The sequence below is a fragment of the Lipotes vexillifer genome, unplaced genomic scaffold, assembly GCF_000442215.2.
Source record: "Lipotes vexillifer unplaced genomic scaffold, Lipotes_vexillifer_v1.1 scaffold19, whole genome shotgun sequence".
Lineage (NCBI taxonomy): Eukaryota > Metazoa > Chordata > Mammalia > Artiodactyla > Lipotidae > Lipotes > Lipotes vexillifer.
Window position 1 is genome coordinate 877,832 of NW_006793856.1, and position 16,271 is coordinate 894,102.

At 39.3% G+C, this 16,271-nt stretch overlaps 1 protein-coding gene across 1 annotated transcript in view; it reads left to right on the forward strand.

Annotated features, from left to right (window-relative positions):
* Positions 1–16,271, forward strand: part of SCEL (sciellin) — a 144,419-nt gene that overhangs the window by 24,401 nt on the left and 103,747 nt on the right. The window contains exon 8 of the mRNA XM_007466808.1: positions 7,907–7,972. Coding sequence (XP_007466870.1) covers positions 7,907–7,972 — 66 coding nt within the window. The remainder of the gene's footprint in view (positions 1–7,906; positions 7,973–16,271) is intronic.

Below are 16,271 nucleotides of genomic sequence, written 5' to 3' on the forward strand. Positions count from 1 at the left end.
AAAAAAAAAAAAAAAAAAAAAAAAAAGAATTTAAAGGAGTCTCCTGTCCTTATCCCTTACTTTCCTTCTCTAGGCTATATTACTCTCCTCTGAACAGCTTCATTTTTGATCCTTAACTTAGTCTTTTTGACAGTCCTTAGCTATCTCTACCAATTAAAATTATGTCCTGGTAATGTGAAGACACCTTTCTAATTGGATATATATGTGTGTGTGTGTGTGTGTGTGTGTGTGTGTGTGTGTGTGTATACACACACACACACACATAAATATATATGCATCTATATAAAATTGAGGTTAGCATTGCTGTGGTGTTCATTTATATTTTCAATATTCTTGCTTATCAGAGTTTCCTATCATACAGTTTTTCTTTAAAACCGTATTTTGAGTAGAGCACAAGATTGTTGTTATTTTTATTATGAAATGTTTCAGAAATGCAGAAAAATAAAGACAGAGAGGTGTTTTGATGATAAGCAACCATGAGCTTAACATCTAGATTCAACAAAAGTTATTATTTTCCAGATTTCCTTCAGACTTTTTTTTTAACATCTTTATTGGAGTATAATTTCTTTACAACGGTGTGTTTGTTTATGCTTTATAACAAAGTGAATCAGCTATACATACACGTATGTTCCCATATCTATTCCCTCTTGTGTCTCCCTCCCTCCCACCATACCTATCCCACCCCTGTAGGTGGTGACAAGGCACCAGGCTGATCTCCCTGTGCTATGTGGCTGCTTCTCACTAGCTATTGGATTTACACTGGATAGTGTATACATGTCCATGCCACTCTCTCACATTGTCCCAGCTTACCCTTCCCCCTCCCCATGTCCTCAAGTCCATTCTCTAGTAGGTCTGCGTCATTATTTCTGTCCTGCCCATAGGTTCTTCATGACCATTTTTTTTTTGATTCCATATATATGTGTTAGCATACGGTATATGTTTTTCTCTTTCTGACTTACTTCACTCTGTATGACTGACTCTAGGTCCATCCACCTCACTACAAATAACACAATTTCGTTTCTTTGTATGGCTGCATAATATTCCATTGTATATATGTGCCACATCTTCTTTATCCATTCATCTGTCGACGGACACTTAGGTTGCTTCCATGTCCTTGCTATTGTAAATAGAGCTGCAATGAACATTGTGGCACATGACTCTTTTTGAATTATGGTTTTCTTAGGGTATATGCCCAGTAGTGGGATTGCTGGGTCATATGATAGTTCTATTTTTAGTTTTTTAAGGAACCTCCATACTGCTCTCACAGTGGCTGTATCAATTTACATTCACACCAACAGTGCAAGAGGGTTCCCTTTTCTCCACACCTTCTCCAGCATGTATTGTTTGTACATTTTTTGATCATGGCCATTCTGACTGGTGTGAGATGATATCTCATTGTAGTTTTGATTTGAATTTCTATAATGATTAATGATGTGGAGCATTCTTTCGCATGTTTGTTGGCAATCTGTATGTCCTCTTTGGAGAAATGTCTATTTAGGTCTTCTGCCCATTTTTGGATTGGATTGTTTGTTTTTTTGATGTTGAGTTGCATGAGCTGGTTGGAAATTTTGGAGATTAATCCTTTGTTAGTTGCTTCATTTGCAAATAATTTCTCCCATTCTGAGGGTTGTCTTTTGGTCTTGTTTATGGTTTCCTTTGCTGTGTGAAAGCTTTGAAGTTTCATTAGGTCCCATTGGTTTATTTTTGTTTTAATTTCCATTTCTCTAGGAGGTGGGTCAAAAAGGATCTTGCTGTGATTTATGTCATAAAGTGTTCTGCCTACGTTTTCCTCTAAGAGTTTGATAGTGTCTGGGCTTACATTTAGGTCTTTAATCCATTTTGAGTTTATTTTTGTGTATGGTGTTAGGGAGTGTTCTAATTTCATTCTTTTACATGTAGCTGTCCAGTTTTCCCAGCACCACTTAATGAAGATGCTGTCTTTTCTCCATTGTATATTCTTGCCTCCTTTACCAAAAATTAGGTGACCATAGGTGCATGGGTTTATCTCTGGGGTTTCTATCCTGTTCCATTGATTTACATTTCTGTTTTTGTGCCGGTACCATACTGTCTTGATTACTGTAGCATTGTAGTATAGTCTGAAATCAGGGAGCCTGAGTCCTCCAGCTCTGTTTTTCTTTCTCAAGGTTGCTTTTAATATCCACAGTCTTTTGTGTTTCCATACAAATTGTGAAATATTTTGTTCTAGGTTTGTTCTAGGTCTGAAAAATGCCACTGGTAGTTTGATAGGGATTGCATTGAATCTGTAGATTGCTTTGGGTAGTATAGTCATTTTCACAATGTTCATTCTTCCAGTCCAGGAACATAGTATATCTCTTCATCTGTTTGTATAATCTTTTTTTTTTTTTGCAGTATGCACTGTTGTGGCCTCCCCTGCCACAAAGCACAGGCTCCGGATGCGCAGGCCCAGCGGCCACAGCCCACGGGCCCAGACGCTCCGCGGCATGTGGGATCCTCCTGGACTGGGGCACAAACCCGTGTCCCCTGCATCGGCAGGCGGACTCCCAACCACTGTGCCACCAGGGAGGCCCTGTATCATCTTTAATTTTTTTCATCAGTGTCTTATAGTTTTCTGCATACAGGTCTTTTGTCTCCTTAGGTAGGTTTATTCCTAGGTATTTTATTCTTTTTGTTGCAATGGTGAATGGGAGTGTTTCCTTAATTGCTCTTTCAGATTTTTCATCATTAGTATATAGGAATGAAAGAGATTTCTGTGCATTAACTTTGTATCCTGCTACTTTACCAAAGTCATTGATTAGCTCTAGTAGTTTTCTGGTAGCATCTTTAGGATTCTCTATGTATAGTATCATGTCATCTGCAAACAGTGACTGCTTTACTTCTTTTCTGATTTGGATTCCTTTTATTTCCTTTTCTTCTCTGATTGCTGTGGCTAAAACTTCCAAAAATATGTTGAATAATAGTCATGAGAGTGGGCAACCTTGTCTTGTTCCTGATCTTAGTGGAAATGGTCTCAGTTTTTCACCATTGAGGAGATATTGGCTGTGAGTTTGTCATATATGGCCTTTATTATGTTGAAGTAAGTTCCCTCCATGCCTACTTTCTGGAGGGTTTTTATCATAAATGGGTGTTGAATTTTGTCAAAAGCTTTTTCTGCCTCTATTGGGATGATCATATGGTTTTTATTCTTCAGTTTATTAATATGGTGTATCACACTGATTGATTTGCATGTATTGAAAAATCCTTGCATTCCTGGGATAAACCCCACCTGATCATGGCATATGATCCTTTTAATGTGCTGTTGCATTCTGTTTGCGAGTATTTTTTTGAGGATATTTGCACCTATGTTCCTCAGTGATATTGACCTGTAGTTTTCTTTCTTTGTGACACCTTTGTGTTGTTTTGGTATCAGGTTGATGGTGACCTCATAGAATGAGTTTGGGAGTGTCCCTCCCTGTGCTTTATTTTGGAAGAGTTTGAGAAGGATAGGTGTTAGCTCTTCTCTAAATGTTTGATAGAATTCGCCTATGAAGCCATCTGGTCCTGGGCTTTTGTTTGTTGGAAGATTTTTAATCACAGTTTCAATTTCAGTGCTGTGACTGGTCTGTTTATATATTCTATTTCTTCCTGGTTCAGTCTCAGAAGGCTGTGCTTTTCTAAGAATTTGTCCATTTCTTCCAGGTTGTCCATTTTATTGGCATATAGTTGCTCGTAGTAATGTCTCATGATCCTTTGTATTTCTGCAGTGTCAGTTGTTACTTCTCCATTTTCATATCTAATTCTGTTGATTTGAGTCTTCTCCCTTTTTTTCCTGATGAGTCTGGCTAATAGGTTATCAATTTTGTTTATCTTCTCAAAGAATCAGCTTTTAGTTTTATTGATCTTTGCTACTGTTTCCTTCATTTCTTTTTCATTTATTTCTGATCTGATCTTTATGATTTCTTTCCTTCTGCTAACTTTGGTGTTTTATTGTTCTTCTTTCTCTAATTACTTTAAGTGTACGGTTAGGTTGTTTATTTGAGATGGTTCTTGTTTCTTAAGGTAGGATTGTTTTGCTATAAACTTCCTTCTAACAACTGCTTTTGCTGCATCCTATAAGTTTTGGGTCACTGTGTTTACATTGTCATTTGTTTCTAGGTATTTTTTGTTATCCTCTTTGATTTCTTCAGTGATCTCTTGGTTATTTAGTAGTGTATTGTTTACCCTCCATGTATTTGTATTTTTTACAAATTTGTTCCTGTAATTGATATCTAGTCTCATAGCATTGTGGTTGGAAAAGATAATTGATACGATTTCAATTTTCTTAAATTTACCAAGGCTTGATTTGTGACCCAAGATATGATCTATCCTGGAGAATGTTCCATGAGCGCTTGAGAAGAAATTGTATTCTGTTGTTTTTGGATGGAATGTCCTAAAAATGTCAATTAAGTCCATCTTGTTTAATGTATCATTTAAAGCTTGTGGTTCCTTATTTATTTTCATTTTGGATGATCTGTCCATTGGTGAAAGTGGGGTGTTAAGTCCCCTACTATGATTGTGTTACTGTCGATTTCTCCTTTTATGGCTGTTAGCATTTGCCTTATGTATTGAGGTGCTCCTATGTTGGGTGCATAAATATTTAAAATTTTTATATCTTCTTCTTGGATTGTTCCCTTGATCATTATGTAGTGTTCTTCTTTGTCTCTTGTAATAGTCTTTATTTTAAAGTCTATTTTGTGTGCTATGAGAACTGCTTCTCCAGCTTTCTTTTGATTTCCATTTGCATGGAATATCTTTTTCCATCCCATCACTTTCAGTCTGTATGTGTCCCTAAGTTTGAAGTGGGTCTCTTGTAGACAGCATATATATGGGTCTTGTTTTTGTATCCATTCAGCCAGTCTATGTCTTTTGGTTGGAGCATTTAAACCATTTACATTTAAGGTAATTATCAATGTGTATGTTCCTATAAACATTTTCTTAATTGTTTTGGGGTTTTATTGTAGGTAAAAATTTTCCTTCTCTTGTGTTTCCTGCCTAGAGAAGTTCCTTTAGCTTTTGTTGTAAAGCTGATTTGGTGGTGCTGAATTCTCTTAGCTTTTGCTTGTCTGTAAAGGTTTTAATTTCTCCGTCGAATCTGAATGAGATCCTTGCTGTGTAGAGTAATCTTGGTTTTTCCCTTTCATCACTTTAAATATGTCCTGCCACACCCTTCTGGCTTGCAGATTTTCTGCTGAAAGATCAGCTGTTAACCTTATGGGGATTCTCTTGTATGGTATTTGTTGTTTTTCCCTTGCTGCTTTTAATATTTTTTCTTTGTATTTAATTTTTGATAATTTGATTAATATGTGTGTTGGCATGTTTCTCCTTGGATTTATCCTGTATGGGATTCTCTGTGCTTCCTGGACTTGATTAACTCTTTCCTTTCTCATATTAAGTAAGTTTTCAATTATAATATCTTTAAATATTTTCTCAGTCCCTTTCTTTTTCTCTTCTTCTTCTGGGACCCCTGTAATTCGAATGTTGGTGCATTTAACGTTGTCCCACATGTCTCTGAGACTTTCCTCAGTTCTTTTCATACTTTTTTCTTTATTCTGCTTTGCAGTAGTTATTTCCACTATTTTATCTTCCAGGTCACTTATCCGTTCTTCTGCCTCAGTTATTCTGCTATTGATTCCTTCCAGAGAATTTTTAATTTCATTTATTGTGTTGTTCATCACTGTTCGTTTGCTGTTTAGTTCTTGTAGGTCCTTGTTAAACGTTCCTTGTATTTTCTCCATTCTATTTCCAAGATTTTGGATCATCTTTACTATCATTATTCTGAATTGTTTTTCAGGTAGACTGCCTATTTCCTCTTCATTTGTTAGGTCTGGTGGGTTTTTATCTTGCTCCTTCATCTGCTGTGTGTTTCTCTGTCTTCTCATTTTGCTTAACTTACTGTGTTTGGGGTCTCCTTTTTGCAGGCTGCAGGTTTGTAGTTCCCGTTGTTTTTGGTGTCTGTCTCCAGTGGCTAAGCCTGGTTCAGTGGGTTGTGTAGGCTTCCTGGTGGAGGGGACTGAGTGCCTGTTTCTGGTGGATGAGGCTGGATCTTGTCTTTCTGGTGGGCAGGTCCACATCTGGTGTTGTGTTTTGGGGTGTCTGTGACCTTATTATGATTTGAGACAGCCTGTGTGCTAATGGATGGGGTTATGTTCCTGTCTTCCTAGTTGTTTGGCAATGGGTGTCCAGCACTGGAGCTTGTTGGTCATTGAGTGGAGCTGGGTCTTGGTGTTGAGATGGAGATTTCTGGGAGATTTTCGCTTTTTTATATTACATGGAGCTAGGGGGGGGTGTGTGAACTTGGCTCTCCCACCTCAGAGGCACAGACCTGATGCCCAGTCAGAGCACCAAGACCCTGTCATCCACATGGAAAAAGAGAAATAAGGAAAAAATATGTATATATCGTTGCTCCCAAAGTCGACCTCTTCCATTTGGGATGATTCGTTGTCTATTCATGTATTCCACGGTTGCAGGGTACATCAAGTTGATTGTGGAGCTTTAATCTGCTGCTCCTGAGGCTTTTGGGAGGGATCTCCCTTTCTCTTCTTTGTTTGCACAGCTCCTGGGGTTGAGCTTTGGATTTCGGCCCACCCCTGTGTGTAGGTCTCCTGAGGGTGCCTGCTCCCTACTCAGAGAGGATGGGGTTAAGGTAGCATCTGATTGGGGGCCCTGGCTCACTCAGGCCAGGGGGGAGGGAGAGGTACTGAATATGGGAGAGCCTGCGTGGCAGAGGCCAGTGTGACATTGCACCAGCCTGAGGTGCACCGTGTGTTCTCCTGGGGAAGTTGTCCCTGGATCACGGGATGCTGGCAGTGGCGGGCTGCACAGGCTCCCAGGAGGGGAGGTGTGGAGAGTGACCTGTGATCGCACACAGGCTTCTTGGTGGCGGCAGCAGCAGCCTTAGCGTCTCATGCCCGTCGCTGGTGTCCGCGCTGATAGCCATGGCTCGCGCCCGTCTCTGGAGCAACTTTAAGCGGAGCTCTTAATCCCCTCTCCTCGCGCACCAGGAAACAAAGAGGCAAGAAAAGTCTCTTGTCTCTTCAGCAGCTCCAGACTTTTTCCCGGACTCCCTCCCAGCTAGCCGTGGCGCACTAGCCTCCTTCAGGCTGTGTTCACACCGCCAACCCCAGTCCTCTTCCTGGGATGCGACCTCCAAGGCCCGAGCCTCAGCTCCCAGCCCCCGCCCGCCCCGGCGGGTGAGCAGACAAGCCTCTCGGGCTGGTGAGCGCCGGTCAGCACCGATCCTCCGTGCGGGAATCTCTCCGCTTTGCCCTCCGCAGCCCTGTTGCTGCGCTCTCCTCCGCGGCTCCGAAGCTCCCCGCTCCGCCTCACGCAGTCTCTGCCAGTGAAGGGGCTCCTGGTGTGTGGAAACCTTTCCTCCTTCACAGCTCCCTCCCACTGGTGCAGGTCCCGTCCCTATTCTTTTGTCTCTGTTTTTTCTTTTTTCTTTTGCCCTACCCAGGTACGTGGGGGATTTCTTGCCTTTTGGGAGGTCTGAGGTGTTCTGCCAGCGTTCAGTAGGTGTTCTGTAGGAGTTGTTCCACGTGTAGATGTATTTCTGATGTATCTGTGGGGAGGAAGATGATCTCCGTGTCTTACTCTTCCTCCATCTTGAAGCCCCTCCCCCAGATTTCTTTTTAAAGAAATGTCTACATTATTTAGTGCCAAAGGAAATGGGAAAAGGGGTTTACTTGGAAATGGGAAAAGGGGTTTACTATTTTCCAAATAGCCTGGAATATAGACAGTTACTTCCTATGGCAGGAAGTAAATAGTTTTTGTTTTATTTCAAAGACCTTGTAGGAAAGTCATCTTGCCTTTTTAACTGTCAATTTATTTTCAGCTTTTCCTAGTGGACATGTGGGTGGGGTCAAGCCTTTCAAGCACCATGTTTATAACTGATGTCATTTCTTAACAGACAGTCCTGGTTTCCACCGCCACCTCCAGGTTATAAGGCCGCCCCAAGCACAGGAGCGAGCAGAAGGTAAGGGAAAGGTGTCAGAGGTAATTGAGATGTCATGTGATGGAAGAATCTGTTAGATATTGACAACGTATAATTGTGGATGCTTTGGAATAAACTGGGGGCAATTTTGTGAACTCTGAGCACTGAATAAGACAGTGCCCAGTGAAAGTGTGGTCAGGATACACGTGGCCCTGGTAGGAAATCTGACAAGCTTAGAGGAGTAAGTGCCTGTATTTTTAGTTTGCTAAGGGTTGCTGTAACAAAGTACCATAAAGTGGGTAGCTTAAAAGAAATTTATTGTCTTACAGTTCTGGAGGCTAGAAGTCCAAGATCAAGGTGTCAGCAGGGTTCCTTCTGAGGGCTGTGAGAGGGGATCTGTTCCACCCTTTCTCCTGGCTTCGGGTGTTTTCCTAGCAATCTTTGGCGTTGCCTAGTTTGTGTAAGCACCATCCCAATCTCTGCCTTTATCTTTATGTGGTGTTCTCCCTGTGTGCGTGTCTGTGTCCAAATTTCCCTTTCTTACAATGACACCAGTCATATCGGATATGGGGCCCAACCACCTCTGGTATGATCTCATCCTAACTTAACTGCAATGACACTATTTCCAAACTAGGTCACATTCTGAGGCACTCAGGGTTAGAACTCCAACACATGAATTTGGAGAGGACATAGTTCTATCCATAAGGGTAGCAGAGGAGAGAACAAACACTAGGTGGTGGCACTCCAGTGTGGGCTCCTGGTGCACAGCGATTTTTGGCTATGACGAGCCCAGATGTCTGGATGGGAATAGGTATGGCAAGTTCTTCGTAAACTTTAAGTGACAGATGAGTGGGGGATTTTTGTTTGTTTGTTTTTGTTTTGTTTTCCTTTTTTTTCCTTTTTTGTTGTTGTTGAGAGCAAAGTTACAGGTAAAATTACAGAGCGTGAGGAGGACACCTTGTTCTACAATTTCCATGCTGCGAATGTCAACAACCATTTAACTTAATAAATATTTAATAAGTGATTACTGCATGCCAGATATTGTTCTAGGATCTTGGGAGATATCAGTGAACAAAACACGGAGCCTGCATCTGAGCCTTCAAAGAAGTAGACACAAGTGTAGGACTCCCATAATCTATGTCATCACTAAACACTCGAAGGAAAATAGGTCTCCAGGCTGGTTTTGCTTTAGGGTATCCAAAATTGTTTTTATGTCATCAACCCCTAGAGTATCTTCACCAAATATTTCCATGCTTAAATGGGCTTTATTGTCCCAGTTCAACAATTGGAAAAGAGTTATGAAACAGTGTGCTTGTTTCATACGAGATTGTTTTATTTCCAAAAGTTTTCATCTGTTGCACAGGCTTTTAATGTCTCTTTTATTTCCAAATAATAGGAATATTTGGAAAAGTAATATTCCAAATAATAGGAATATTTGGAAATAAATGTCTTATAATTTAAGTTGAATCTGTAAGGATATAAATAAATTTTAGTTGGCTAATAGACACAAAGAGCTCAAGTTGTCTTGTTCATACTTCTGGCTGCATCTGCATGTATGTGTGTGTACATATGTATTTATTATATGTGTATAACATATATATAAAATTATTGAACATGTTGAACAATCACAACTTGGAATTACATTCACCTATTAAAATATTTTCTTTTAAAACCTGTTCATCTATGGGTGATTTACAATTATATGAATTGCCAAACATGGATTATATTTCTAGTTTAAAACCTCCTTTCTCCTCAGGCTGTGTTTAGCTATTTCTCCATGAGTGATACCTTTCATGGAGCTACCTAAACGGGAAAATATTAACTACAGGTTTTGCTAGTTACTATTGTAAGATAATACTTTAAGATCCATCCAGTTTTTTCTTGATAGACAGTAACTGACACTTAGAAATATTTATCACTTATTTCCAAGAAATATTTATCACTTATTTCCAAAATAACTTATTTTTATCTTCTATTTATTATTCCATTATTAATGTAAATCATCATCATAATAAGCAACTGTTTATATAACTTTGTAAAGATACAAAAGGATTATTCATGAGCTAACATCTCATGTGTTCAATGCCCATTCAGCTGTGGATCTCTGTTTGCACAGAACTGATAGTGCTTGGCTATATGCCCTTCCGATTTATTCATAGCTGGATGTGATTTACATGGAAGATAAAATAAGTTACAATGCTCCTATTTCTGATTCTTGGATCAGATCCCTAGCACTGGAACTAAGGGAGAGGGAAGATTATTGGATAAGGTTGGTGAATTTAGATATCCATTCCTTTCTCAGAGTCACAGATTATTAATATAATGGCTAGACTGAAAGACGTCTCTTCAAGGATCAGAGCTAATGTCATGCCAAGCTTTCAGGGGAACGAGAGAATAATAACACTATAGCAATGCCTTTGATTTCTAAAGTGCTTTTCTTTGGAAGAGCTCAAAGTACAATTTCTGTTTCTCACCTTTAATGTCAGTGCATTCTCAGGGCTGAGAAATAGCCTTTTTAGTAAAAGCTGAAAAATAGAAGCAATTATTAAATGATGAAAGGAAGCACAGTCTTCAAAAAGAGATCTTTGTCCCCAGAAGAACAAAAAGAAGATGAAAATAGGTCAAAAACAGATAATAATGAAGGACTATGATTTTTAATACCCACTAATAGCTCAATGCTAAGCTTATTTCCCTTCAACCTTTGGTTATTCACTGGTCTACTTCTCCCTTCCTCTCCCCTCCTATCTTATGCAAAAGAATTTCCCCTTAATACTAACACTCTCACTCTCTTTTCTGTTTTTCGTTTTGTGAACCTTCATTTTTTCCATCACCTAATCTTTCCCAGAGATTTCATTTTCTCCTACACACTCATTCCCAATCATTACAGGAATGGGTCATTTTCCCAAACTTTGTTCCCCCTTGACCTCTCCATGATCTTTGATACCATGGACCATCCCATCCATCCCTCAGTTGTTCCTTTCTTGACTTACATAGTGTGGAAGAACCAAACTTAGTTGTGTTTGGATTAAAATCTATTACAGGCATGATATAAGCTGTACCCAAAGGGTCTTAAGCTGTTTTATCAACAGAAGAACCCATGATATCACACTGTTATCTATATTTATATGTATATCTATACCTATGACTCTGTAAGTCTGTGTTTATGTCTATATGTATTTCTACATCTACATCTAGAACTATATCTACGTGTAATTCTCTCTATATAATTAACATAAGGTTGGTGAGTTCAACTAGAGCTTAAATGAGCATGTTTAATTTTCTAAAATAACCATATGTTATAGCTAAAGAAAAAAAAGCAGTTTTTTTAATGATTGAGCAACAAATAAAATGAATTTTTACTTCATTGAGTTGGTAGTAAACTTATAAAATTCACTACTAGAAAGGTTGGGCAGCAAACATAATTGAATTATAAGAAGGTCAAAATAAGTGTTATGAAGTTATATTATACAAACTACATAAAAACTTGGAAAATTATGTTATAATTTTAAAAAGAAAAAACAGAATTAAAATTAAATGCATATCACAAATACAGTAATATAAAAATATGGAAGCTTGGGACAAAAGATAGAGAGATTTATAAAAATGAAAATAATTGTGGTTAAGATTTTTTTCACATTTTTAAATTGGATTTTTAAAATTAGTTATCTATTTTATACGTATTAGTGTATATATGTCAATCCCAATCTCCCAATCTATACCCACCCCCCAAAAAAAGCAATTTCTTAAAACAAGTATCATTTTATGTATGAAATACATTAGTCTTGCAATAAGAGGGTTAAGATCTGGGAGATCAAACAAAATTTTGGAGTTAAAAGTCAAATACCTTTGAAAGCCTCTTGCTCCCTTTTTGGTAAAACAAGATTAAAGAGAGAAGCTATAATTCATGAGAGTAAGACATAGCAGGTAAAGTTCTGAGCGTAAATAAAACTTTTTCTAGCTGATTTCATGCTCCTTGGTCATTGGATGTAAATGTTCTCTGATCGTCTCTTCCTTTTCTTATTGAGAAGGGAAACCATCAATATAGTGTTTTGAATGACCAACCTGTGTCAACAAGATTATTTCCTCTGAAATCTTCTTTTCAAATGCCATCAGAACCTGTCATTTCTTTTCATTTTAATCAGAACTGAATCAATCTTTAGCGTTATAATTTTTGTTCCTCATTACATTGATCTGTCTCTCCTACCTATATGATCAAACCCCTGCTTCACTGTTTCCCCCCTCTCTTCCATGTTCAAATCCCTTTCATCTTAAAAAACAGCCTCTAAAAATTAATAGCCTAATCTTATAAATCTGTTTAGCTGGCACCTTGTCTCTCCATCACAGCCAAATTTCTCAGAAGAGTTGATGACACTGGCCACCTTCATTTTCTGGTTCCTACCATTAGTTCATGGAAACAACTCTCCTCAAGGTCACCAGTGACCTTGCTGATACATTCTTGTTGACATATCCGTCCCTATGACTAACTGACCTTTCAAAAGGTGCCACTGGCTATTCATGCCTTTAAAAATCTTGTCTCTCGTTGTCTTTTGAAACCATCCTCCTCCTACCAACCCCAACACATTCTTGGGTTTTTTGTTGTTGTTTGTTTTTGTTGTTTACAGGCATACCTTGTTTAATTTCACTTTGCTTTATGGTGCTTTGCAGATACTGTGTTTTTTACAAATTGAAGTTTTGTGGGGACCCTGTGCATTAGTGCCGTTTTTCCAAAAGCATTTGCTCACTTCATGTCTCTGTGTCACTTTTTGATAATTCTCACAATATTTCAAACTTTTTTGTTATTATTGTATTTATTATGGTGATCCATGATCAATGATCTTTGATGTTGCTGTTACAAAAAGGTTGTGACCTGCTGAAGGTTCAGATGATGGCTAGCATTTTTTAGCAATACAGTATTTTTAATTAAGGTGTGTACATCATTTTTTTAGACATAATGCTATTGCGCACTTAATAGACTACAGTGTAGTGTAAACATACCTTTGACATGTGTTGGGAAATCAAAAAACTAGTTGTAAAAAAAAAAAAAAACTAGTTGTGACTTGCTTTATTGCGATATTCACTTTATTGAAGTGATCTGGAATTGAACCCACAATATCTCTGAGGTGTGCCTACATTTCTCTAGCCATTTTACCTCAGCTGCCTTTGCTACCTCACCGTCCTCTACCAAGCCCTTAAGTGTTGATGTTCCTAAAGACTTAATATCCCTCTTCTCTTCTTGTTCAATGCTCTGCCTTTTGACAGGTCATCCATGCCCATGGCTTCAGCGGCCACTTGTATGCTCCTGACTCCTTTGTTTATATCCACTCCACACCTTGTCTCCGAGTTACCTTTGCTGAGTCAACTGCCTACTTGGCACCTTCACTTAAATATCCCAAAAGTATTGCAGACTCAACAGGTTCAAAATGAAATTCATAATTCTCCTCACTAACCTTGTCCTCTATCTCAATAACACTATCCTCCAGTCAATTGATATCCTTGAAATCGTGAAGTCTTTTTTATACCTTTCTTCCCTTAACCACCAATATCCAATCCATCAGCAAATCCTGTCAATTTACCTCTCAAATGCCTCTTGAATCTACATACCTCTCTCCATTTATATCATCATATCTCCCTTGAACTACAACAATAGCTACCAAAATATTCTCCCTTTATTCACCCTGAGATCCACTCCCCTAATCTCTTGCCTACACAGTTGCCAGACTGATATTTTTAGAAGGATAATTGAAACATATCACCCTCCTAAATAAAAATATGACTCTTCATTGTTCTTAGAATAAAGACCCAAATCCTTAACATTAACTGACTGTCCTTACTTCCCTTCCATCCCACGTCATTCCCCCTTGCCCTCTGTTCCAGTCACTTAATCTGTGTTAAATGTGCTATACTCCCACCTTCTACAGACCCTTAGAATATAAGGTTTCCTCTGCCCGGTATGCTGTCTTCTCCCCCATCCAGGGCACTATGTTCTTGGGGCCATGTTTTGATCTGATCTCTCTTCAAAGTGGCACTTCTGACTGTTCTCTGTTCTGTTCTCTCTTCTCCACATCAACTCAGACATTGAGGATGGCAGCTTCTTTTCCTTGATTTGTCCAAATACTATTTGCATTAACGTTTAAATAAAGATATGGGATGATGGGAGTAGCAATACATTGTAAAAGCCCAGACCAAACGATGTAAAATGTAGTTTTAGAAATTCCTGTTTGTAAGTTCTTTGGCCACTCCTGTAATTGACCATTTCTCATTGGTTGACGTTTCTCTACACGCCTGACCCTGTTGCTGTTTTGCTCAGCAGCCCCGCTTCTTCTTTCTTCCATCTCTTTTCTCTTTTTCACCTTCCTTTCTTCTTCTCTCCCCTCTAACCCCCACCCCCTAAATTCTTATTAATTACTTATGCCTGGTAGTTTAGTTGTCTTTTGCTGTCCCAGGCTATCCTCAGAGAATCTCATCCTCACAACCATACACAATGACATATCCACTCTTTGGGAGGTATTATATGCTACCTTTTAAAATAAAATTATTTTCTTGTGTCAAAACAAAATAAACATTCAATCACCCACACTTAAAACACCAAAACTGTCTCCCTTGCTCCCCTTATTCTATAGTCATTGTAGTGAATTCCAGGAACTTCACGGTGCTGATCAAAGAAAAAGATATGACCACTTTGGGGGTGGGCAGTAGCAAACTAAGTGCTTTGACAGGTTTGCATGGAGAGGGAGTCATTCCCAGCATGAAACCTTCCAAAGATAACAGCACAGGGGCCATAACCCAAAAGGGGAGGAGGGCAAGGGAACTCCTAAGAGAGAGAAGGATCACAGAGGGAGCCTACATGTCTAGGTGTCAACGCTCAGCAGCATGGTAGGCAGTTCCTGAGTCAGAGAACTCTGAAGGGCAGCAGCAGCTTGGAGGATCTTATAGCTCCAAAAGTTGATAACATGGATGCACAGGTAACCATAACACAAGATCAGCTATGTGATCCTGAGAAAAGCATCAACATTTTCTGGGAGCTCTGATGTAGTAGGGAGAGCTTCTAACAGAGGATTCAGGGGAAAGGTTCTGAAAAAGGTGTGGGATTTGGGGGAAGCAGAGGAGTTACACAATGCCAGGTTTTCAAGCCCAGGGTGATTTTTAAGCATAATGATGCCACCAACTGAGGTAGGAAGAAATGGGAGCAGAATTGGGAGTACGCAATTGGTCGTAAGAAGCTGAATGTGCATTGGTTTGAGCAAGTGGTCTGGGATACTGAAAGGATGTATTTGTGGAGGTTAATTTCCAAGCAGTGAAAAACGGGAGAGGTGTTTAGGTGAGAGGTTGGTGCCTGAGATCCAGATTTGGGAATGATTCCAAAGATTTTAAATGTAGTATATTCAAAGAGAGGTTACCTATGGAGAAAATACTAAATGAGAAGAAAATGAAAGTTGAAGCATGATGTTTCTACACGTCCAATGGTAGAGGAGAAACCGGAAAATAACTAGTGCAATTACGTGGTTAAGGTGAGGTGTGATGAGAGGTAGGCAGAGTGAAGGTAGAGGAGGTGGGCGCATTCTACCATCCAAAACCAGCCCATCCTTCAGAGTCTGGTCTGAATCTTAATTCCTCCACACAGCTTTCTCAGGCCAAAAGGTGGTTTTTAATCCTTTGAACTCAGAATGTTAGTTTATTGTCTGCAACCCTCACTTGGCAATTAATTGTGCATTACCTTGAAACATTACTTTTTGGGGGCATACTCATCAACTAGATGGCATCATCTTATAACCCTTTGACTCATCAATAAATTTACCCATAGTAATTTATCAATAAGTACATATTGATTAATTTTAATACATCTTAATAGGTTCTTTTTTTTAAATCTATTTATTTATTTTTGGCTGTGTTGGGTCTTCGTTGCTGCGCACGTGCTTTCTCTAGTAGCCGTGAGCGGGGGCTACTCTTCGTTGAGGTGAGCGGGGGCTACTCTTCGTTGCGGTGTGCCGGCTTCTCATTGCAGTGGCTACTCTTGTTGCAGAGCATGGGCTCTAGGTGCATGGCCTCCAGTAGTTGTGTTGCACGGGCTTAGTTGTTCCATGGCATGTGGGATCTTCCCGAACCAGGGCTCAAACCCGTGTCCCCTGCATTGGCAGGCGGATTCTTAACCACTGCACCACCAGGGAAGCCCAATACCTCTTAGTATTTGCAAGATAAGGAGTTTCCCTTGACCCGTTATTGTCTCTTTGTCATTAGGCTTTATTCTCTGTGTTTAAGATATGATGACTGTTTAAACATTCCTCTTTCTCTCTCTTTCCAAAATATTTGTTGAGCTCTGACTATGTGCTAGCAAAGGACTTTG